The 26,984-nt window shown below is 32.5% G+C and overlaps 1 protein-coding gene across 1 annotated transcript in view; it reads left to right on the top strand.

Moving 5' to 3' along the window:
- Window positions 1-25,770, top strand: part of LOC148271917 (transient receptor potential cation channel trpm-like) — a gene marked incomplete at its 5' end in the record, with an annotated part of 95,236 nt that extends 69,466 nt beyond the window's left edge. Inside the window, 11 exons of the mRNA XM_088240756.1 lie at window positions 692-814; window positions 905-1,105; window positions 2,217-2,399; window positions 3,518-3,773; window positions 4,220-4,316; window positions 9,861-9,991; window positions 11,409-11,544; window positions 12,241-12,408; window positions 13,936-14,094; window positions 17,235-17,389; window positions 18,257-25,770. Coding sequence (XP_088096882.1) covers window positions 692-814; window positions 905-1,105; window positions 2,217-2,399; window positions 3,518-3,773; window positions 4,220-4,316; window positions 9,861-9,991; window positions 11,409-11,544; window positions 12,241-12,408; window positions 13,936-14,094; window positions 17,235-17,389; window positions 18,257-18,423 — 1,776 coding nt within the window. The remainder of the gene's footprint in view (window positions 1-691; window positions 815-904; window positions 1,106-2,216; window positions 2,400-3,517; window positions 3,774-4,219; window positions 4,317-9,860; window positions 9,992-11,408; window positions 11,545-12,240; window positions 12,409-13,935; window positions 14,095-17,234; window positions 17,390-18,256) is intronic.
- Between the last annotated feature and the right edge of the window lie 1,214 nt (window positions 25,771-26,984).

The raw sequence follows: 26,984 nt of genomic DNA, 5'->3' as shown, positions 1-26,984 counted from the left end.
AAGAGTAATTGAGTTAATGAACTTTGAACTTAAAATATAAAACAAATTTTATTTGACATAAAATGGATATTTTTATATATATATATATATTTGGATAATTTCTATAGCGCCGTTTTTGTGAAAATCACCTCAAGGGCGCTGATGACGCTTTATATCATGTTAAATAATATTTGATGCTTTAAAGATAATGTCGGTCAAATGTCCACCACAGAGTTGTTTAGTGCAAGGTCCAATTTTCATTAGTTCTCTCATTAGATGAGCAAAGTAGGGTAAAAAAATTTACTACCCTGGCAACACTATGTCCATTTTGATTTTTTCGACAATCGGACAGATTGAAAAATAATTCAATTTTTAAGTAATGCATTTGCTACATACACATTCATTTGCCAATTACACATGAAATGTGATTGCATCCTGTTTCTTTAAGATCCTTCCAGTATTTCTGCACTTTAAAAGGACACAACACGGCATAGTTGAATTTAAATCAGGAGTTGCGTACTGAGCGACGTCTACAAAGAAACTAATGGGTCAAAACGTAAACCTACTTATTTATGAGTAGTTTAGTCGCCTTCTGTTTGATGCTCGTATGCGGTTTTTTGGACTATTCTTAATTTTATGAGTATAAACTAATTTTAAAATATTGTGTGTTATGTTAGTAAATAAATAATTTCATTTACATTGTTTTTATCAGGAATTCAAGCTGAATCAGTCCACAGAGGAGCGAGTAAGAAACACAACAGATAGAGTGGAGAATATGTCACAGAAATTGGAGGATATTAATCGAAAAGAAAACCTTCAAATAACCACAATGCAGGTGAGTTTAAATATTGTTTATTTCACTCACATTTTATTCTCAAGATTTCTTGACATGTTATTAAAATACTTTGTTTCATTTTCTTCCTAGGGCGTCGAGTTTAGGATCAGGAAGCTCGAGGAACTCGGAAACCAGACTTTAAACCACTTGGCTGTGATACATCGCTTCATGGCAACACATCCCCATATGGGAGCTCGGGGAGGCTCTGCTGATACTCTGACGGTTGACCAACCCATGCCACCACCGAAGAGGCACACTGACCGATTGAGAAGATTTAGCGAACGCTCTGAGGTAGGAAATTTATTTCCAACATTTTTCTAAAAGAAAAATAATTAAACTGCAATCTCTTTTTATACAAGAGATATATTCCATACAGTACCGGATAAAAAAAAACAATTAAAAAGAACAATTTACGCTAGGTTTCCTAAAAATCAATTAAGAATTTTTAATATATGTAATTGTTTACTATTTATCGTACCTGAATTTTTTTCTTTAATTATAACATGACTAAATTGAATTTTTCCACTGACATTTCTTGGTAGAATTTCATTTTAATTATAATTATAAAAATTCGTATATATTCCACTTTTATCTATAATTTTTACCAGTGACGGACATCGTCAAACTGGCGGGAGACTAAAAAAGAATCTAAATCTAATCTAAAGAGACTAAAGAAGAAAAAAGAAAAATGTTATATACAAGTGCAAGCGGGGGTTGTAAATCATGATTTTATATAGTTATAGGAATAAAAGAGTTTAAAATAAAATAATTGAAGCATAAAGTAATAACAATTTAAGTTTTGTTTGAATGTACAGTAGGTTTTTAAATTATATTAGAACTATGACAGGGGCCGCTGGTTGGTATTACCTTCGAAAGCCATATCCCCGGGCCCGAGGGTAATCAAGTAATCCCTGAAAGCAAAATTCCCGGCTGACACTACTTGATAAGAATTAACTGCCGGGAATTTAGCTATTCCATAGTTTGCGATGGATTGAAACAGAGCAAAGTACACATTTCTGAGAGTCTTAACAATACTCTATTATTTGAATAAAAATATTATAAAAGAAACTTTATTTTTTATCGTAGTTCATAGATCAATGTAGCATTTCTTATAATTGGCTTTATAACGTTTAGTTATAAAATTCATGGCAATGCCCTACAAACCTCTACCCCCAAATATCTTTAAACTAGGAATTTTAATCAATTCTTTTTCGCAGAATGCCAATTGTAAGTTTATGTTGATGTTAATGCTTATTAATATTCATTTTATAATTTATGTGCATGTATTTGAAAAACGGATTTTAATCAAATTAAAAATCACTAAAGAAAAATGAAATATGTAGTGATTTAAAATGGGTGAATGCATTTCTATAGTTAAATGTTTGTGTTGAACTCGGTCCAGATAAACAATTCGGATAGTGAAGGAGGCACCTCACTGATAGTGCATCGCAGGAGATTATCCAGAGCTCTGACTGAAGTGAGTGGACCAGACGCTTACTATGACGACCTGCCTGCGCCACATTTCCATGTGCCTGTTAGAGAAGAGGACGAAGATGAAGGTTCTATTGAAGCCGGACATTCTAGAGTAAGTTTTTCGATGAGATGTTTATATATCTCATCGAAAAAATCATGCAAACGGTTTTTAAATTGTTTAACTATAATGGAATTGACAATATGTTGTAGTCAAGGATTTCAGTCTAAGACCACTCCGCTGAGAAGGAAGTTTTCTTCGGATTGAGACTGAGTTCAAGATAATATAGATTGTGTGATGTCTTGAATTGATACATTTCTTTCAGTGCCATCATAGTGACAATTTAGGATTTTTTTGTCTCTTTTCTTTATCTGTTCCGACGATTTGAATTCCAATGTATTTAACAAATTAAAGACCATGATAGACCAGTGTAGTCTTGCAGAAATTTTAGTAGCACATGTTTTTACATTATTTACTAGATCATATTGTAATTACTAAGTCCCATATTGGAGTATGGAGCCTCTACTTTAGGAAAACTATTGAAAAATATCCAAAGATGTCCAAGTAAAATCCCTGCCAGAGATATATTTTTTCTTGGGAAACATTTCTATAAGCTGATTTCTGGAAATAAATATAATCCAAAGATACTGAACGAGATCAGTTTGTATGTTCCCAATGACTATACGAGAGTGAGATATCATGCAATATTTTACGCACCCAGAAGCCATACCTATTAATAGGATAATTCGCTTCATGGATATGACTTCAGCACATAATATGGACATATTTTTCTGTACCTATCGGCAGTTTAGCAGTTATATGCTTTCTGTTCATTACTTGTCATTCGTAATGTTTTTCTATTTGATATTTACAGTCTACATTACTTAATGGGTCAAATAACCTGTAGAGTAATGCTGACCACAATTGTGAAATAAATGTATCTTAATTCAACCTGTAGATCATCAACTAGAAGCCCAGCGGTGTCAACATCGGAATCTCTATCGCTCCCAATTCCACCTTAACCCTGGGAAAAATATTACTCAGCTTTCTCAAAAAGAGTGGTTTTAGACTAGAATACTTTGCAGAGCATAATTGTTCTTGCAGTCATCCAATTTAAAAGTTGCTTCGATGATTTTCTAAAGGAAGAACAACGAAGAAATGTACTAGATATACATAAGCGCGCCAGCAAACGTTGCTCGTATTTAAACCTTTTTTCTACTGTCCATCTTTAGCTGGACATACCACACATAACGGGTATTGGCCGTCCTGCCTCTATATCGGGATCCTCAGATGGTCACGGTGGAGGAGGCACGAGGGCCCCAGGAGGCCTTGACACGGGGGCCGACACGGACCCGCTTATGGCTAAAGACGAGGAGAACATACATGAAGGAGACTCCACCCCCATGGCCGTGCCTTCTCAGCCTCAAGTTTTGCCCGCCAGCAGTGAATCTAGAGAGACTACAGATGAGCAAAATGACGATCCCAAACGTATGAATTTATTTGTTTACCTTTTTATTCATTTTATATAAAATTTGTAAATTTACAGTAGTTCCTTAAAGTCAAAAGTACCTATTCTAGGCACTGAGTTATAATCAAATAGAGATTATACTTTACAGAATGAGAGTTTGAAATTATGTTCAGAAAAATGAGCATTGTCGCGTCAATGTTGCCGTGCAAAACGCGTAGTAGAGTTAATTTAACTTAAAACCCATTATTGACTGGTTGAGAAATCACTTTTCACGCTCTGTAACATTAGCAATCTTGTCTTTGGTTAATTATCTGTATTTTATCATTTTTCCATTTGTAGAATTGTTTAAAAGTGAAAATACTAAAACCTTTATTGACATAGCAATGACTAATCAAAATTCTTCTAAACTATGCCATGTATTTACTAATTTAAAATGTTGTGTAACTTTAATCATTGTGTGTTTTAGCCGGCTCTATGGACATGGAAAGCTTATCAGAGGTAGTATCACTAAGGGGAGATACATGCGGTAGGTCAACAGTGCGGAAAAGACACAATACTCGCAGGTTAGATTTTTTTTCCATTTTGAACTCATACCATTTTATTTACTACAACTCCTTATTTTAATCTTATTTTAATCTTATTTTAAAATGTTTGAAAAATACCAGATATTTTAAGACCATTTCCATACATAATATTTTCGAAACATCAATCTGTTGGACAAAAAATTAATTCTTGAGAATCTCATTGAGTTGGATAAATATATTCTTATATTTAAATACTTCAAATTATACTTTTGATGAATGTACATGTCTTAAACGAATCTGAGAACATGAAACCTCTCATTGTAAAATTTCCAAGCATTTAATTTTCTGGGTTATTATGGTAGGAATTGTCATATTGCGGCCTAACTACTGCAACTAGTTTACTTCAAAATCAGCATTTTTGAGTTACTCTCTAAAAACACATATTTGTATCTTTAAAGCAGAAAGAGGTGTGCGTCAAGGTTGCATCTTGTCGCCAAAACTCTTCAACCTTTGCGGTAAATATATTATGAGAAGAGCGCTGGATGGTGGAATGGTGGTGTCAAAGTGGGAGGTCAACAAATATCAAATCTGAGATATGCAGACGACATGGTACTGATTGCCAAAGATGAAACCGAGCTAGTAGAAGCCTTCAGACGGATAGAGTTGGAGAGTGAGGCTCTGGGTCTGAAAATAAATAAAAGTAAGACAAAGATAATGATTGTAGACAGAGCTGGCAGTCTCCTACGGACAAGACAGATGCAAGACTTTGAGCTGATAGATGACTTTATGTACCTCAGCTCGCTTATCTCCAACAACGGAAGTTGCAGACCTGAGATTGATCGCAGGATTCAAATGGCCAAAGAAGCAATGAACTGTTTAAAGAAGATTTGGCGAGATGGAGGTATATCAATAAACACAAAAAAGCGGTTGATGGAAGCCCTGGTATTCTCCGTTTTCCTATATGGGGCTGAAACGTGGACAATGCGTGCCTACGAGAGGAAGAGGATCGATGCATTCGAGATGTGGTTTTGGAGAAGAACAGCCAAAAGGACGAATGCATCGATACTAGAAGAGCTCCATATTACAACTCGTGGTGTGTTTGAGAAAGATATTGTCTTTCTTTGGACATATTGCTAGACATGAGCCAGACAATCTAGAAAAGGCAATAATGTCTGGCCGAGTTGAAGGTAGGAGAAGCTGGGGTAGAATCTCATATAGATGGACTGACCAAATGGCTACGGGGCTAAAATTTGATGAGTCAGTTCGTCGGGCTGAGGACAGACTGGAGTGGAACAGACTAATCAGAAGTGTTCATGGTGATCACGATCCTCAGCATTGAGGGACCGACTTGGAAGAAGTATCTTCCTCCATGTTTGCTACAAATTAACAAGTCATGATTCATTCTAATCATACTATGACAATTTGAATGCATGACTTGTCTATTTGTAGCATTCATGGAAGAGGATAAAAAAATGTGTTTTTTGTAAATCATAAATGCTGATTTTGAAGTTACCTAGCTGTAGTAATTACCCCGTGATATTTGACCTGTAATCGTTTTTTCTCATTAGTATCATAAGAACTTTATTACAGTAAGTCTTCCAATAACACAGTAATTCTTTATGTGGTATTCTAATATGGAAACAGATTATCATTATGAAAAACAAGCTTTACGCACATTGCGTGCCGTATAAAATAACAACCACAAATCCAAACCATGCCTTTAAAATCACTAAAAAAATTCATATCAATTGAACCCTGAATTATTGGAGAATTTACGGTATGTTTAGTGTCATATTTATATTTGATCAAGAATGAAAGGATTTCAATAGAAATAACTGGCTAGGAAAATTTTTCAAAAATTCAACTCAATAAATTTTTACAGTATACCTACTCGTTAGGAATTGAATACCTTATTTATTACAAAACTTTGTTGAACGATACCTGCTTTACACTGTTTAACATTAAAATATTGCTTGTTTCATGCGTTTCAGAGTGTAAGTTGTAAAATATTTTTTCATCACATACTGCACATTTCTACATCGAACACTTTAGAACTTTTGGGTCGGCTTATTTTACATACTTTTCTTCAGCTCTAACTTATAGTAATGAACAATGTTTGTTCATATGGCTTTAGTAACATAATATTGATAATTTTATTCATCTTAAACCTATTGGTTATTTTATAGTCTTGCATTAAGACATAATAAAGTAAATATAACTCTCTTCTTGCTATATTTTCTAAACTTTCACGCTGATTTGATAATGTGACCTTTTCTTTTAGATTTATGTAGAATTATGTAAAAAAAATTGAGTCATTATTGAATGTTTATATAAATGTTCACTTACAACGGAATCTAGAGTAAAAATCTTCCAGCATTTACCTAAAAAATCTAATATTTTGTATTTTGGCGGTTACTCGACTCAACCTAAAAAATTTAATATGCATATTAAATAAAAATTTGTCTAAATTTTCTTGACATGCATATAATATATAGTGACATAGTGTGATATGTAGTGACAAAAATGCACATTTTTTCAGCAAATTCTGTGTTTGTTCAGTCAAAACAAAATACAGCTTGATTTCATAATTCTGAATTATTATTTTCTTGTATTTCAAAAATTAAACTCAGTTTTAAGTTATTGGTAATGTGATCTTTTTTTTCATGCATTGCAGTGTGTAAGTTGAACACTTTATTACATCCCGAGAACATCAGTTTCCCTTGTATTTAATTTGCACTGTTTAGCAATCTGTCCAGAACCCACATTCACATTATACAATACTTACTCACTTTGAATCTCCAAATATTGGCTTTACACCAGCTGTAGTAGTCCTACTGAGTGATGTGAAATATGTTAGTGAATTGTACATAGATCGTAAGAGTGTTAAAGTATGTAGAATGGAAGATGTGTAGGTACAATAATTTAGCAATTCCCGAGTAAAATAATTACTTAAAAAACTTTTTAATCAATACAGCAAAACTCCAAGTATCTGGATTAATGAGTGCCAGAATTTATTCCTTTTAAAATAATATAGCTAATTGGAATCACATAAAAAACTTACTTAAACATATCGCTAGCCCAAAGCAATAGTGAGATAACCCCTTAATTTCCAATTTTGAGATACACGTTGAGATATTTCAAGAAATTAAATAAATTAAAGTTTTCAAAAAATAAAATATTGATATTAGGTTGTCAACCTATGTGTAAATAAAGTATTTATAATCTACTTCGAATAATTTAATTCAGTCAGACCTTTTAGACACCTCTAAGTCAAATTATCCCAGAACACGTTCTTCAGAAATATCTCACTGTTGCTTTGGGCTAGCAATATCCAGAAAATTTGATTGCACAGTTAAATCAAAATCTTCACCTTTACTTTTTATTTCCGGATAACAATCTGGATATTCGGCAATCCGGATGACTGGAGTTCTGGTAAACGGAGTTCTACAGTAATTATTTACACCACTATAAGCCTGCACTACTGAACTGTTAAATTATCCAATCAGTTTCAGATTATCTGATCCTTCGTTAAAATGTATTAAAATAGCCGACTTAAAATTATTTTTTACAATATTTTTTCTATAATGTATATAAAGATACCAATAATAATAATATGAGACTAACCCGGAAACCAATGCCCACTATCATCTCACCTACTAATGTCTCAAGAACAGTGCAAAAGGTGAATCGTGTTTTTCCTGTACATAAACAACAAAATACTGATTATGTGGCATATGTCATATTGCCGACAGTAAGGGAAATAGGAGATTACCTCAATTCCCCACTAGGAAGTAATTAAAACACTAAAGATAACTACTGTATAGGCAGTAGCACCCTTAGGTACCATCAGTTCACAGTTCAGTCAGTAAAAAGTGAGTAGTCAGCGAAGTTCAGCCGTTACTCTCGCGCTCCTTTACTGATTCTGTATTATTTATTTATTTATTTTGTTCATTAACGCCCAAAAGGCATTTTAAAAAAACAAACATAAAATACATGCTAACATACTAAATAATAAACACAGAATATACAGAAAAAATATGTGAAATTAGTTTGAAAGGATATAATAAAAAAAATTACAAAGTAAAAAAAAAACAATAATAACAAAGGTATGCAAGAAAAAATAGTAAGCATATAAACAAAAAATGCAAAGCTTATGAAATAAATTCTGTAAGGCAAACACATTAAATAAAGTGTTACGGTAAGCAAGAAAGACAAATTTAAGTCAAATTAATAAACAATATTATTTAACGTGTAATAAATACACATCGAAGCAAATCGTCGGTTACCTCTTACTCCCAAGAAGCTCCCTGCATATCTACAAGCTGCATCCTTTAAATGGGAACATTGTTTATATTTAAATTAAATGTCTATAATAAATTAAAATTTTAATTTATTATAAATGATAATTAAATAAGAATTTATATATTTTTATAAATTAATTATAAAAATTTAAATTATTTGGGTCTGTTGATCTGAAACCGCTGTTATAATTGAATCATTCAGATGTGTAAACAAAGTGAATAATTATTTTTCAAATTAACATTATGTCATACCGTCAACAGTCTGCATATAAAATAATCATAAATCCTATTTGATTTATCTTTCTTCAAGGTAGGTTTAACTTTGCTTTTTGATGTCGTGTAAATTAGATGCTTTTTTGTCCTGGAAACTTCTAAAATATAATAATATTAATCGAAAATACATCAGGCAAGGAATCTTAATGAGTTTTATACGTAAGATCCATTATAATAAGTCCTTAATTTAAACCTGTCATAGCATCAAAATATTAAAAGAATAATTAGCTCTAAACAATTTTTTTAGTAAACAGTATTTTATATTCATAATTTTTCAATTCTGTACCATCTGATCACAAAAGCATTTTTTTGTGGGCATCTAAAATATTTTTTCTTGTTGCCATAACACGTCTAAATGTTAATTTGTCAACTTTGTTAACAACCAGGAGCTTTTACACATTAGCTATGTAACCCCCCTAAGCGATATCTCCTGCAGTGTATAGATATTTAAAAATGCTTATATATTTACACTTTTACGCTTAATTTAGATAACCCACTTAACCCCACCTTTAGTTGACATTGTTTTTTCAACTAGGCAAATCAAAATATTAAAACAAATATTCAGTAGTCAGTTCTATTTATAAGCCTATAAAATAATCTTACTTTCTCAAGACAATAAATTACCTTTAATTAATTATGTAATATTCTACTAATACATAATTTTTCGTTTTCAAAGAACCAAAAACTGCTTAATTTTTTTTCATGCTTACTTTCCTGGAATTAATTAGAATTTAAAATGAAAAAAAGACTTCTTTTTATAAACGAATAAAAGGTTTTGAATGTACCAAATACCAATTTAAAGCGTAATCATCTCACAGGAGAATCTGCCAAGCAAATTTTGTAATTATTTATTCATCAATGCATTATTTATTCTCTGTTTACAAATATTTTTGAATCGGTCGTTTTTATTTTTCACAGTTCAATTTATCATATGTATGTCTTGAGACATCACAATAATTTGATGCTTTTATTGTACTCCATTAAATTACATGTGAAATTTCTGATATAGATCATCGGAAGGATGCAGCGATATGGGAACGAGTAACCTCTTAGGAGCAAGTTGTCACTATCCACCGAGAAGACAACATTCTCAGACTCACTCTGAACCTGATAACTCTACGGATGCGGCTTCAGTTCATGGTTTGTCTCTATTAATCAATAAAACGGAAACAAAACATCAAACTTCCGAGTTTTGAAAGTTAATGGTTGAGGAGAATATTAGGTATGGTATGGTTCAATTTCATAACTAACATTGAAGTCTGAGAATAGACACAGCAGGCTGCTTCAACGAGCGTTTTAAGGGAAGGTGGTCCTGGCTTTTACACATGCTGTGAATGCCTCTGGAGAACCTGAACCCAAGTTGGTTCTTATTCACACCTGCTTCCACCGTCTAGGAAGTCCACCGATTATAATTTTCCAGTTATATTTGGCGGAACTTAGGGATGCAGGATTGATGAAGTAGGAAGGGAGAGTGCTTTTTTTTATATTTTTTTATATAAGAGTTGCATTATTATTGACCTTGCTTAAAATATACAAGGTTTATATTTCACAAGTGGATTTTGGACCTCGCTATCTATATCTAAGTAGTGTTGGGAAAGGAACAGAGTTTTGTCTGTGGACCTTTATAGGAACTTCTCCGTATTTGCTTAATGAAGAGGAAACCACAAAAAAACTCATTCAAGACAAGCCTTCCGTTTCACGGCATGAAGAGATCACGGCATTTTGTTTCCTGTCATCATTTATTGTCCTTATTACCTGTACTATCCTAACCATGAATGATACTACCTCTTGTGATAAGTCATTTTAACTTATTACATAATGGATGTGCCTTAGATCCTTACCAACGTTTTTGCATCTCGCCTCTGGGTTATGTCTTTTGACGCGGAAAAGGAGGTAATGCATCAGTATGTGGGGAAAATTTTGAGGGGTTTCATCATCACATCAGCAGCAGTTGATCTCAGAAAGTTAAAAAGATCTCCTGGAGGCATCTGATGATGTCTACATGCTTCCGCTTAGGAGGATTACGTGGAATAAAAGAATAAGAGAATCAGTACACCAGAGCAATTGACAATCTGTTTTGTACGCAAAACTAACCAATGCCAATGAGGTTTAAGAAATTTTAAAATTATGCTTCCCATCAATAAATTCATATCTTTGATTTTCAACTGTTTCTGAATGAAGACACTGTACATAATTATTTATATGGAGAGTGAAAATAATATGAATGAATTTAAGAAGTGCAGCAATATAAGTTAGTGTTTTTTAACTGTAGTTTGTATTCCATGTTATATAAACTAACTAAAGGAATAAATCAAAACTATGTTTCCGGTTTTGTAAATTTTAAATTCATATTTTGGGAAATATTTTTATATGGAAAATTAAATATCTTAACATGACAACAAATACTTTTTAATGTCATTTTGCTTTAGCACTATTTAAGCTTTTTTATGTTATTTATTTATTTTGTTTTAAATTTTTTATTGAGGATATAATATTAACTTCAATCAGTTTACTTGTATTTATATATGTATATAGTAATATATTGGATGATTTTCAGATTATTTAGCATCCCATAACTCCCGGCCTCCTCCGCGAGGCCCGAGACAACTTCTGCTTGCCATGCACGAGTACACCAGCATTACTGACGAACTGGAGTCAGTTTGTGGATTACTTTCACCGCCACGGACCCCGAGGTAATATCAAATATACTACTTATTTTTTTCGAGGTTGACTCAACTTTAACCCATTTTTTTTTATTTTTAATTTGTGTGTATGTAAATAATATATTTTACTAGATTGTTGTTCACATTTATTGTCCATATTTTCGACAGTACTTTAGCATATGGTATATATTAGATGATGGCATCTGGGTTGATGCGTATAATACGAGAAAGTTAGTTCTGTTTGTATTATTTGCCATCGCAGCGCTGCGATCGAAGTTTTGTAGATACTTTGTACTTACCCTGACGTATTGAGAAGAGTTAAAGCCCTAATTGTTGTGTACTCTTTGTGGTGCTTGTTTGCAATGCCGAATAAAATTGAGTGTCCTGTCGCTTGTGAGTAATCTAATGTTCTGTAATTCGTTTTTTTTTAATGGTAAGGAGATGGGGGAAACAGTTCAATGAAGGTCGTGATAATGTGCATGACGGCCTACATATGGGAGGAGTCATGTAGAAAAATAGTATGAGGTCTTTTTCTGCATATATATTTGTTTTTTTTTGTCAAAGACACATGCTTTCTGAATATACCTCATATCATTATATCAACTTGAGGATGGACGTTACAATACGTTTGGAAAAGTGCAAACAACACACAACACAACAACTTGTCCAGGCTGTTTAGTAAATCAGCTCAGTTATTAACTATCAAAACTATTTGTTTGTTCACAGTACTGCCGCCCGACACCTGCTGTCTCCTCCGCACAACTCGCCTCCTGGCCGCCGTCGCCACGCCTCTGAGATGAGCAACCCGGAGTTCGCCCTCTATATTGAGAAGGAGCACCTTCGCGATGCTGAAGAAAACGACTATATCTTGATGGAAAATCTCATCCAGAGAAGGTTGACTCCATGTTTATGCTGTAGTTTGACACACAAACATAGGTCTTTGTATTGCAGAAGGTACCAACTCTCCTACGCTTGGTTTATGGAATGTTCTCAAAACTTTTATAGATTAGAATTCTCAAATAGTGGCTATCACACTACATCTATTCACCCCAATGTAAGTCTTTGATCATTTAACAACACCTTCGATACTTATGTGTTGGATAACTTAAATACATATTCACTAGACCTAACAGGTAAATAATAATAGTCTATCAAACTTCTTCATATAAAATGTGGGATACAAAATAAATATAAAAATGTGTTTTACCTACCCAAAATGTGAGTGTCCAGTACATATCGTCATTTATCTAACAACACCAAGTAAGTCATTTTGGTTGTTTTTGCAGGACGATGAAAAAACTGCTTATTTTATGTAAGCTCAGCTGAATTACGCCTTTAAATGTATTAAAATAAAATGTATATCCATGTCGCCTATAAAAAACTCTATTTTTATTCTTAGAGGTGTGGGTCAGTGCTATGCATGCTTCTGATGTCACTGTTACTTGTAAAGATCTATTGTGACGGATCCCCGTGAATAATTCTCGCCCTCCTTGGAGGCTGGGCTTGCCCAGGTCTAAAAAGAGCCTGGCTACTGTGTGGAAGGCGAGAGTTCTCATTTTGCCAAATCTCACTCTCCATGCCCAGATCCGTAAAGCTATCGGGTAGGGGGCAAGCTCTTTAACTAAATTTAAAAAAATCTAAGTCTAATTCCTCTTCAATTCGATAAAATAAGCAGTTTTTTCATCGTCCTAAAAAAAAATACAAAAATGATTTATGTTAGCTAAGTGACGATACACATTTAAATGTTTTCCATTTTCTATGGTGCATGAATTTCTTATGTACATATTATTGGTTTTAACAAATTATGGGTAAATATTTTTTCCTGAGAACTAAATACATACTATTGAGTTAAAAGCAAAAACGCCATTGTCCATGATCACTGTTTTTGGGAAGACCAGCAATACCAGTAGCCAAAGACTTTTTCTTTAAAGTTCAGTGTGCAACTTGTGTGTGGTATAATATGTACCAAAAATACTATTCATTATAGTTTGTTCAATGTGCACATTGAAATCAAAAGAAATAGTCTTTTCGCTACTGGTTTTGTTGGTCTTCCTAAAAACGATGATCTGGGGTGCTATTCAGAACCACTCTCGCGGCACGAGAAAACAGTTTTTCTCGTGTATTTTTTATGTAAATACACGAGATAATATGGTCAGCGTATGGAATACCAGCCCTGGACAGTGGCATTTTTGCTTTTAATCCCTTCATATATTCTCTGCGGGTTTTCTTATTGCATGAAGTTTTGAATACAGCATTTTACTGTTAATAATATTATAAAAGACCAGTATTTTTAGACCAACCAAAGTGGCCAAAATATTTTCTCTACTTAGAGAAATACTTATTTTAGTATGTGTGCATAAATATGCGATGCTTAGTTTGTTTTATTTCATTATGTGGTATTATGTACTAATGCATATTTAGGTATGGAGATGATGAGGACACGGCCGCTGGTCCAGGAAATGGCGGACTACTGGAGGAAGAAGAGGATGAAGATATCGGAGGACTGACCATGCGCCGTACTACGGTTTCCGGAACTAATCTGCTCTCTGTTGACAGAGATAGTAGAGTACCTTCAGCGCGGTAAATATTTCCACCTGATGTACCCTTAGATAAAAGACTATTCCATATAAAAAAAAATTTTGGTACATTACCACTTGTGAAAAATCGCAGAAAAGGTTTTCATTCATCCAGAATTTTTAAGTCGGAACATCTCATAATTTTGCAATATGAACTTTAATCCACTATCTATATAATATACAACTTTTAACCGAAAATATTTTATTTTTTAAATATCGCACTTCCGATAAAATAGAGTCATAACTCAAAAAACTCTAATTTTCAGTTAATTATACATAAGAAACTATAAAATAATTTTTCATATGCTAAAAAAATACAGAAGAAACTATAAAAGATATTCTCATATGCTAAAAAAATACATAAGATTCAAGATTTATCCACCTGATAGCTTTATGGCTCACTTACACATAACATTTATTTGAACGCACCCATTCTCAAACAAAGTTATATTTTTTTATATTTTTTACGACAATCGAGATTTTCTTTTAAAATTGTAATAGCATTTTTTAAGACAAATCTAAATATGTATGACACATCAGCGTTGCTTTAAACAGTAAAAATAAAACCCAAAAATCATCCTCATCATTCCATGTCCTCTCCCTAGTTAAGGCATATGGTTTCCACAAAGATCCTGCAGGCATCTCTGTTGGCTGCTAGCACCTTTGCATCCCCCCAAATCAGGTTCGCGTCCTGTAGTTCTGACATGAACTGCCGACGAACAATCAGCAGCTGACATCGAGAACATTGTGCCTCACAAGGATAACTTTACAAAGCAGGAAAGCTTTACCAAGCAGGCAAGTCTGGTTAAGGCTCTTGGGAGACATTCGCAGTACATGTACAAGCCAACTGTATCGCCTCCGCTTGATGACAGTTGTCACCGGAGTTTGCTGTGTCCATTATTTAATTACTTCTTTCCTTACAAAGTCAAACCACCGCACACCCAAGATTCTTCTGAGACATATTTTCTCAAAACTCAGTATTCTGCTGTTTAAGATCCTAGTTAGGTGCCACGATTCGCATCCGCAGAGGAGAATAGGTGTTATACAGGGGTTATATAACTGGCATTTGGTTTTCACTGAGTACATATCCGACCACTAGACAGCCTTCATAGTTTTTAATGTGGTGCCAGCTATTCTTAGCCGCACTTATTTAGTTAAGATATATTATTTTTCAAAGCTGCCATTTTCTGTAACATATTCTCCTAGATATTCGAAACTCTCGGCATTTTTGACGTCTTTTTTTTGGGCATCAAGGCACAAAGTGTTACTCAGTGCATGGGTTTTCGCAATATGGATTTTTAAACGCATGCATGCACAGTTCCTATTTGGCCATTCCGCAGTGACTTGAAGAACTCTGACTGAATCCTCAATTATAACTGCATCATCTAGGTCGCAGAGTTTTTGGGAGGAGAAGATGGATATTCCTCAATCTAGTTGAATCGGCTACCTAATGATGAAGTCCATAAGGATTACAAGAACGCAACCTTGTTGAACCAAAAAAAGCTCAACGAAAAAAACATGGTTTTGAGACATATTATTTTCGTTTTTAGGCTCTCCTGTAGCTCAATCACATATAAATATCGACGTGCTTAAAAACATGCTAAGCATTTGAGCGATCACAATGAACAATAATGAACATGCTTAAGTTATCACAGTCATAAGTCAACGTGTGTGTAATCTCTAAGTCAACGCTCGTGTTGGTTTTTTTTTTGTTTTTCTCGTAAATAAATACAGTTCATTGGCGAAAATTCGGCGTTTACTATAAAAATAATACAATTTATTGCATTCGTAAAAAAATGAGGAGTATCTAATACGAAAAAGTAAAAATTAAATAACACTTACTAGGGCGACTCCTTTTCTTGACATTTGGTTTGCCAACCGCCGCCGCTGGCTAAATGCAATAAATAGCATGATGAATAATAGATAAATAAATATAAATAGCAGTTTTGGAATATTTTTCATATTTACACTGCTTTAATTACGCTGCAGGATTATACTTGCAATGTAAATATTTTGACATTTAATATTAGGCGTTCACGGATGTTCCATTGTGATCGCGAATATAATAAACAACCATGGTGAGAAATTGTAATCACATCGCTTATTAGCACGTTGATAGTTATTTGTGATTGAGCTACTGGAATTCCAGATTTTTTTAATCATGACTTTTTTATCGGGTGTGCAATATTTACTATTCTAATACATGGCGTCTGTGATAGTACGTGCTTGTTTGTATGTTTGTGTATGTGCGTGAGTGTTGTGTGTAATATTGTACTGTGCGGATAGAAAGAGAGCATAGTTTGTCTTTCCTGCTGTTTCATCTTAATGGTACTGAAACATGGCAATCTCGTTAATCGAAATGTAAAAAAACACTTTTGATTAGAATTTCCTTTATTTTTCACTTATTTCGAAGTATAACACTATCAAAACAGGGCGTAGATGTCAGCTTGCAAAGAAAAGGCGTATAAAAATAGAAGAAGTGAGGTCCGTATACAAAGACATAGTAATACGGCGTTCTATCCTCACCGCCTACCCCCGCGGGGGAACGGCGTTAGTACACACTCCACTGATCAAACTAAAATGTTCCACTGTCTCTTAATTCTGACTACAGTCTGCATCAATCTGCCCGCGTTCCCCTCTTATAAAGGAGAACAATTTGTTTTTATTCTAAACAAATGGCCGGCGTGAAGACGCCATAGTAATTAATAAATTCGTCTAAAACAAAACTGCGTAATCCAAATATGACAAAGTTTTAATTCCTTTATAAGAAATATTACGCAGCAAATCTAAAAATTTAGGAGCTTTACATACGAATTGCATTGTTCAAAGAAATAAATTCATACCCAAATATATTTTTCTTAAAGCGCCCTGTTTTACCTACTCTTATAATGTTACAAACACAATACACTATACACATTCATGACACAATAGTCTAAAAATAATGATAAGGCAAAAGTACATCTTTAAAGCTTCAAAACTTAAATACATGTACAAGAAAATGTTAGTATTAATTACGTCATATAAAAAAATATCCTTGCGCTTATGCGATAAGACATAATCAGAATACTCTAGTAGGCCAAATAGAAAAATAAAATATTTTTAGAAATCTGCTCATAAAAGGTCCAAACACCTACTTTATTTCAGGCAACTGCGACGAGCGAGCGCTTTTGAGGTCCGAGAACCCACCTCGCCCCACAGAGCACTGGGCGTAGGGAAGAGTATGGCCGGCACTGGAGAGACAGAACTTCTGCTTCCCGTGCCTACTTCGCCACAATCGCATACCTTCAGGCAGAGCTCAGGTAATATATCTAACACACGTACATTCAACATTACAAACCTATTGCTAAACCTACGAAATTCTTTCTGCCAAGATATTTTTTAGTATCTTGCTTTAGTGTTAAACATCTAATTTAGTGTAGTTAACCCTCTGACAGCACAGCATGTAGGCTTTGCACTAATCAAATGGACGTAGTTATGCAGAAAGCGTCCAACCCTTAAAATGCTAAAAATGAGTAATGGCGGTTTCGATAGCATATTACGATATCTTTATGTGCTAAAAACGTGTTAGCTTAGAGTTTAATTTAAATATAATAATTATAAGTGAATATGGAATTGTATTTTGATAAAGAGTGTGAATAAATAAATAAATAAATAAAGAAATTTCAAACCCACACCATGGCTTTCACTGTACACTTTAAAAATGCCCAAGTGGTTTGACTGTTTTCTGCAGCTTTTTTTTTTTTTTTTAATTTTTTCAATTGGAAAAAAAGTGCAGCATTTGAAGCTTGGACGTTTTCAGCACATAAAGATATCGTAGTATGCTATCGAAATAGGCATTAAACTTATTTTTAGCATTTTAGACGCTTTCTGCATGTTTGTGAAGTTTAAACATCAACGGATAAAAGAATCGAAGGAATATAGATGTTCGAATTTGGGCAGAATGGTGAATGTTACACAGTGTGTAAAGTGGCCACTTAAACCAGCAAATGACAGGTCATAAGCCTTGTAGATGCCTAGACTTCTACATTACCTTCTGTAAAATGTTTTTTATCTCTGTTGTAATATGTTAATATTATCAGCTTCCCAGGGAGTCGAATCCAGTCCTAGTCTACAAAAATTTGGACAAACTCAAAATATTGTCGCTATTTCAATATGTTTTCTTGCAGGTGAAACAAATATTTCGAGTGATGTGTCTATTTGCCAACTGGGTAGCGAGCGCCGTCCCTCCCTTCCCCCCGCCCTCGCCCGCCCGCCCCTCCCCCTCCACGACTCGCGAGAGAACCCGCCCCAAACGCCCCCCGCCCAGCCCCCCAACTCCGAGACCATGTGCTAATCTATGCAAGACTCGCAATGCTTCCATCCGTCTCTGCGCGGGGCGGAGACAACTAACACGGTGTGCTTGAACTAATCTACACTAAGGCCGTGTCTACACTCAGCAACTGTACTGTTGGAACATCGAACTGATAAATATACTTATATAAACATCGTCATCCATTCAAAAGAAACTCACTCTATACATATGACCATTAACTATCATCATTTTTAAAGTGATTACTAAAACTAACCAAAATCGATGGAAGTTATTGTTTTTCCTAATAAGAAGTTTATTTCTTTTTACCCCTTTCCTGCCCAAAGTATAAAAAAACTTAGTTTTAAATGTTTTTTTTCTGTTATTTAAGCTTGGTTAGGACTTGCACAAGACAAAATGTATTTTTAAATATTTTTATTATTTTTTTATTCTGGTTTTATATCAATGCGACCTTCGGGTTCCTTCAGGCAATAACTGTTTATTAAAAAGTAAACATTAAGCAATATTATGATTATTCATTCATACAATTATTCTTATCTCTGCAGCATAAATACACTTTACAATGTGAGAATGATGAGTAAGACCTTGATTCTATTTTTTTCAAACTACACATTTCACATTGACCTTTTTTTTCCAAATACGGGCTCTTTTTCCTAGGCAAAAACATCATTGTGAACAGACATATTATTCGTCTTTCTTCTCTTACTATTATGATCTATGATCTATGATCGCTGTAAAGTTCTGATGTCGTGGGTAACGACTTGCGCTTTTGAGCCTGAACTTTATTGGACATCAGCTTTTCGGCAATGGCCCGAGGCGTCTCCAACACATATAATAATAATAATCATGGTTTATTTACAAAAACTTACAATTTCTTTATCGACTACATACAAACTTAGGTAATAAATTTCTCTGGATTATGTCTAGTCTACCTAACTAGGTACAACCTGTTTTAAGGCAGACATTTTTATGCAAAATAAACAATAATATGACTACCTACTAGTTTATTTATTTTACAGTTAAACAATATTGAATTATACCATTTCAGAATGTTTTTCAGTAAGTTTTCCGATTTTTCTCTAATCCAGTAACCATATTTTTACAAATTTATTTCATTGAATCTGGGTCATGGTTTTTCAATGTTTGGGTAATATATTAAATATTTTAGGGCCCATAAACCTGAAATTTCTTTATAATACAAATATATATAAAATTTGCTGATAAATAATACGGTAAATACATCATAAACACCGTACACAACAAATAAAAGTAACTTTGAAGCACTTACCTAGTTTAAAATCTACAAAAAACGTATTATTGTTGAGCACAAAAAATCAAACGTTTTGAAATGTCGCAAATATTTTTATAAATGCTGTCAGTTTGAAAATTTTAAGTTATTAATTTTGCAGATTGGTGTGAAAGAGAACCTAGAAGTCTCATCAGACAGAAAATTATTAGAAATTATTTAGATATAGGCTAATAAACTTATGACTTACAAGTCCTTTTAGGCAGGGAAGGGTAAGGGCACTTTACTTTCTTATTTATTTACATTTTAAATTCCTGCTATTAGGAAAAATAATGGCACAAGTGTGACGTTATCATTTATCCATAGAATTAAGAATAGTCCAGAAGGAGCCTAGAATCATATTTGAATACATTGGACTGTTTTAAAAAATCCCCCCACTATGCCCCACTTTCACCGCGCGCATTTGTGATGTCGCCGCGTAATGTTACACGATGGGAAAATATATAATCATAACACAAATGTAAGATAAAAAAAAAGCAATCTGTGATTTTCTCTAAAATTTTATTGTGCACGCGGAAATATTAATTGACACAACAGAGTAGATAAGTAAAGGGTCATTTAATAAGAGTTATTGAATTAATGAACTTTGAACTTAAAATATAAAACAAATTTTATTTTACATAAAACTGATATTTTCATATCATGTTAAATAATATTTGATGTTTTAAAGATAATGTCGGTCAAATGTCCACCACAGAGTTGTTTAATCCGAGGTCCAATTTTTATTACGGCAACACTAACACAATGTCCATTTTGATTTATTTGACAATCTGACAGATGGAAAAATAATTCAATTTTTAAGTAATGCATTTGCTACATACACATTCATTTGCTATTTACACATGAAATGTGATTGCATCCTGTTTTTTTAAGATCCTAGCAGTATTTCTACACTTTAAAAGGACACAACACGGCATAGTTGAATTCAAATCAGGAGTCGGTACTGAGCGACGTCTACAAAGAAACTAACGGGTCAAAACGTAAAACTACTCATTTATAATTAGTTTTACGTTTTGCCTTCTGTTTGATGCTCGTATGCGGTTTCTGGACTATTCTTAATTCTATGCATTTATCTTACGAAAGTCGATTCTTATGTCACATTTTTCAAAGTTTTTCATTGCACTTGTTTATGATGGGCGAACTAACCGGCAGGAATCTAGATAAAAAATTATGCGGTAAAATGTTCATTCAAGATGTACACATAAACAATTTATAAAATCATTTTTACTCTAAGGATTTTTCATGCATTTTAGAGAAGTTTTAAAATACATATAATAAGGTATTATTATCGTGTCCAAAAAAAACATTTTAAAAATCTTATTTCATATAGCACTAAACCTTCTATCAACAAAAATAAAAGTCGTGTTTTTAAAGTTGTACCTATTAGATTAATAATGAGTATTCTATATTTTTTCTGAGATGATTTTTTTCTTACCTCGAATTAAAGTCAACATATCTAAAAAGTACCAATTTACACAAAATTGTAAATCAACATTTTCCAAAATACATCAAAATAACTAAAATATTTATTCATATAACCTTTTATTCTCGTTAATAACTGATTTACGTTGAATTCTACTAATAATGCATAATACCAAACTATTGTGTGCTATTTTTAACATAACATTAAGTTAGTCAATAGTTGCTTAACATGAGAAATTATATTTTCACGCCTGGCCACGAAGTATTCAGCAATCTTCAACACTGAAAACTATTTAATTTGTTCAAGTTTGTAAAAGAATAACATATGCAAATGAAATCATTTGGGACCAGGATGAATCGATAGAAATGAATTGTTATATCGTTACAGAAGGCTGTATGTATATTAGTGAAATTGCCTAAGGAATAATTATTTTAAAGGTACTTAAGTGATTAACAGGCAACTGTCGTATTATAGAATAATTATTTTACGTGTACACCAAATTTAAATAATAATTCATTTAAATGTAATTAAGAGTTGCCATATGCGAATATAAATTCAATAAAACTGCTTTGTTTGTTGACTTCAAGTTTACTAACAAACAAACAGAATAAAATATGACATATTTCTGTCATGAATTGTATTTGTAACAATTGTTTTTATAAGTATAAATGTGTTCTTGGCATGTTAATGTGAATATCGCTTTTTAAAATTAATTTTTACTAATTAAAATTACTCAAAATGAAATAGCACAAACTTTAATTTAAATTGTGATATGACAACTGAATGGTATCATTTTAGGGAGGACATTCAGTGCACGTCGCAAGATGGCGCGTCCTACCATAACTCGTCAGTTTTCACAAGATCATTCTTAATTTAAACTCATTTTAATAATATTTTTTCTCATTATTGCATCAATATTTAATTATTTTTTAACTTAGTAGTAGTAGTAGTGTTAAGTATAAGTTTTCTATTTCTTATATTCCTTTTTATGAAATAATGTTACTATATTTCACCTATTTATTGATATGTACAGTGTGTTCGAATCTTTAATAACCCTTAGTTAAAGTATTAATGCCTGTCGGCGAACCGAGTAAACATACAAATTTCGTTTATGTTAGTAAGCACACTAGAATGATTTATCGGAAAGCTTATTGTTATGCACACATAAAGCAGAGGTTATTAATGATTTGAATGGACTGTACAAGGTTTCTAATCTAATAATATCATTTGACATTATACTTTGGTATATTTGTTAAAAGACAGTTGTCTTTCAACAAATATAGTTATGCCCTTTTAATATTTTTAAATACTAAAATCATATTGGTGTAATGCAATTTTCTTTTTTTCCCTTTTATTTGTTTTAGCTATTATGTTTAAGTAGAATGAAATCTTTTTTTTTGTTTAATAATTATAATACAATGTCATGTTTTTTCAGGATAAAAATTAGATTATAGCAAATTAATTCATTGTATTTCTTAGTATAATTTTCTCGGTTTGTTCAATCGTTTGCAGTTTAAATCTATGTAAGATTATTTGATTTTTACCTCAAGTATGAATTACAAACCTCGAACGTCACTTTAATAGTTTTTTAATAAAAAACATCACAACATTAATGTGATTATGTTATTCTTATAGTTTTAAAAATAGTTTGTACTTACTTTATTTTTAGTGATGTATTATCTGGTAACCAATAATTTAAGTTAATACACGAAATTTTTTGTAAGTATTACCAATTTCGAAGAATGTTAACACTAACCGCAGTGCGTTCGAATGTTTAATAAGCCTATGGTGCTGTCAGTTAACCAAGTAAACATACAAACTTCGTTTGTGTTAGTAGGCAAACTAGAATGATTTATCTGAAAGCTTATTGTTATGCACACATAAAGCTGAGGTTATTAAAGATTTGAATGGACTGTACTTTAGCAAAATGTATCTACCTAAAAAGTACACCACTATGATAGAATTTGTATCATACGACATTTTAAAATAATAACAGAACCTGATTTTATTTACGGATTTATCAGCACGTACTTATTTTCTGTGTTTTAGCTTGAATATGTATAAATCAAGTCTTAAAAACAAAATAATCTTATTATGTTTTTAAAATTGTGTTTTTTTTATGTTCAACTTTTTACAAATGTTTTTAGGAGGATTTTAGTTTTGAAAAGATGTATTTGTGGATCTATTATTTTTAAATTACTTAAGTTCATATTTTTAAAATATACATAAAATTTTAGATGAGAAATATTGTTTAATTTTCAAGGCTTTCGGAGCATTTCTTACACATTTTTCATATTAATTTTATGGACGATGTATCTGAAAAATTTCATCAGTACATTAATGTGTTTAAAAATACTATTTTATTTACTATTGATCATGTAAAAATGTTTTATTGATTGTAAAATTTACTGAAACTGCTGATCATTGAATTGTCAGTATTGGCGAATATTGCCAGCGACAATAAGTAAATTAATGTTAATTTATTTTAATAGTCAATGTCATTCGTTGAGATTTGTAAATATTAAGAATAATGATTTAATATTTTAGGGTATTTCAAATGATGAAATATATTGATTGTAAAAAGGGTAAATGACTGATGGAGCCGTAAAGTGAATTTTGCATGAGAGTCGATTAAAGATGTTTTTATTAAATGTAAATAAACACGCCGTTTTTCGTTTCGTATTAATTCTGAAACAATGTAGGTACGACAGGTGTTATGTAAAAATATTCGGACTATATAGGAAAAAATACCCTAAAAGAAATTTAACCCCCGAAACCTGCATTAAATCTGGCAGTTGTAGAATATATATTTGAAAATATTTTCCCATAAGGGAAAGTAAAGTTAAAATATAAAGTTTCAAAGGTGTTTTTTTTAATAGTATGGGAAATAAATACCTGTTGCAAATAACCATACTAAAATCCATTTTAAATTAAAAACAAAAATAAGACATAACTTCAAACATAATTATTTCACAGGCCAGTTGGCATTTTGCCTTAAATAAGGCATATAATAACTGGCAGGAATCAAGTGATCTAACGAGAGTCGAACTTTTAAAATGGGAACAAAGAGAGCGTTCACCAAAAAAGGTCTATTTTCAGTTTTTTGTCAATATTTTCACTGCATTTCACTTTTTCAAAATTTTAAAAATAGTTTTGGAATTGTTTTATGATTAATATGCCACAACACAATATCATGTGACGACAGGATTTTTTCACAACCATGCGGTAAAGTGAAAAAACCGTCTGTCTTAAACAGTAGGTGATAGCATCTACCTATTGTGGACTTTTTTGAAGGTCTTTTGATGATGCACAAAGTAAGTAAAAAATAATTTTTAAAAACTCTACCATAAGCCCTTAGTTTAGCCCAGCGTTCTAAAAAACGGCACTTTTTGACAGGAAAAAACACTTAATTAACAATTTAAAAAATAAATAAAACCTACACGAAAACAAAAAACATTGTCAGACGCGCATAAAAAACACAAATCAAACGATGTATAACACTTAACAAAAAACACAGAAAACACCACTTAAATCGCTGTTTGGACATTTTTAACGTACGGAGCTCACGAAACGTGACCTCCCTAGGCAAAGATTACACTGCAGCTTATCCATAGGTGCTGTCTCATATGACGTAGCTTATAATTATGAGAAAAGGCAGCATACACCAGGTTTATCCAGAAAGTAAATTCTGTTAGACAGGTTAAAGAAAACAATTATTGCAAAGAAAAAAAAAAATATTGCAATAAAATTTTGAGACTAAATTATTTTTCTATGCACTCCCCACGATTTTGTAGGCACTTGTCATTAGCGCAACACAAACTTTTGTTTTCCCTCTTCGTAAAAGGGGCGCACACTTCGTTCAAATTATCACTACCTTCATTGAACTGAGTCACCCATCTCCTTACCACAAATCACTTATTGCATATTTTCCTCACAGATCTGTTAATGAACATAGACTGGTTTAATGTTTTTCTTATTAACGAATTACAAACCTTATCTCACAAACGCCGGGTTTTATCTACTTTGGCATTTCAAATAAGTACAACGAAGCGTACACAACAGTCAGCCATAATGGAACCAACTCCTTTTCAATGGGGTAAGTACCACGCATGTCCAAAACTGTGATGCCAGGAATACAAACGGAACTTAATTTCTAGATTTACCTCATATATAAAACAATTTCTACTATAGTGGGGCATCAGTCACTCTTAACCTTTTTACTGTCAATATTTAACCGGTGTATGAACCGAAATTCATGTTTGAGATAGTTTTTTGTAATATTTTGATAAAGAATTAAGAACTAAAAATCTACGACATGCACAAATATTATATTTTGTTTGTATTGTTATGACTGTGGGTCCTAGTTTCAAGATCTGGACATGAATCTATCGAATCAAAAATTTAAACTTCGCTGATAAAATTTTGATCTTAATGTTTTAAAACAATAATAAATGATTTTACTTATGTATTTTTAAGATTGCCACCTCTAGGATATATCGATGAGTCTATGAGAAAGTATTTTAACCAATGTTTATCAAATTATGTATGTAAGATTGATGTATATAATTATTATATCATATGTATATTGTATTTGTATGTAAATGACATAGTGAGATATTGAATAAAATGGCATTTCAAATAATTCCTCTCTTTACTAAGAAACTTTATAAATATTTAATGTAAGTATAATAGAAAAACTATGTTACTGTTTATTAACAGTGACCCATGGCATGTCATTGTTGACTTTTATCTATGCATGTCATGTCCATTCACCTACCGTCTCTTTAGGTAACAATTTCTATTAATGTTTGATCGCACATCACCACACACTAATTTATAGTGACTAATTGAGCACAGCGCTACCTAGAGGGTGTTTTAGTAACTTTTGATTATACTTACTAAAATTGTATAGTGTGAACTTAGCTTCAGGGTGTAGTTAGCTAGAATGTGCTATATGAAGTTATTGCGAGGTGTAATCGTGGTAATCAGTGATACCATCTTAACATCTAGGTACTGTTTGACAATAAATTGGAATTTATTGTCAAAATCTGTTAAAATCCTATAATTGTGTTCTTGCAATTTTGGTTGATATTACCTCATTATTAATAATTTTCTATTTATTTGAATAAATTGATTTTTCAAGATTACGGTGCACACACATTCTAATTTACACAGTGCAACCGCAAAGTCAACTATCGAATTGCGTCCTCTAATTCATCATAATATTATTATTTATTATCACACAAAACAAAATTATTATGTTGGTACTGTGAACCTACACTGAGATGTTATCTTCATATGGCACAATAGTGATATGTGCGAGTGTGAGCTGATAACTCACTGTGTTAAAACACATTTGTAGTGTCCACACAATAAAAAGTGTGCGTGGTGCTCAAGTGAGTAAACACACTGTAGCACTACAATTGTGCGCTACACACAATGTGGTCTCGTCGCTAATTTCTATGTTCTGTAGTGATTTTCTTTTTTATTCTCTAATAATAATCGATTTGCTTTTAAAAAAATACGTGTGATTTTTTCACTCTTACCTTCTGGTGAATCTGTAAACGTTGTCCATACGTGAAATTAAAATCTAAACTTAGATTTTAATATTATTAATATTTAAAGCATAAACTTTGTGGTCAAACATATTACTAAATGTTATTTAATATTTGTATATAACCACTTACCGACTTTTCTATGCCTACCGGTTTCGAAACGTACCCGTCTCTTCATCAGGACACCAATTAAACCAACATGCAAAACCCACTATGCACCTTCACCACAGTTGTTGTACAAAAATATAAAACCAACATGCCATACATTTAGTAGGCATGTTGGTACAGACACAGACACTGA

Source organism: Micrasema longulum, unplaced genomic scaffold (assembly GCF_059751315.1).
Source record: "Micrasema longulum isolate JH-2025_06_02 unplaced genomic scaffold, ASM5975131v1 h1tg002585l, whole genome shotgun sequence".
Lineage (NCBI taxonomy): Eukaryota > Metazoa > Arthropoda > Insecta > Trichoptera > Brachycentridae > Micrasema > Micrasema longulum.
Note: the sequence above shows the minus strand (reverse complement) of the source record. Positions and strands in the feature narration are given on the sequence as shown.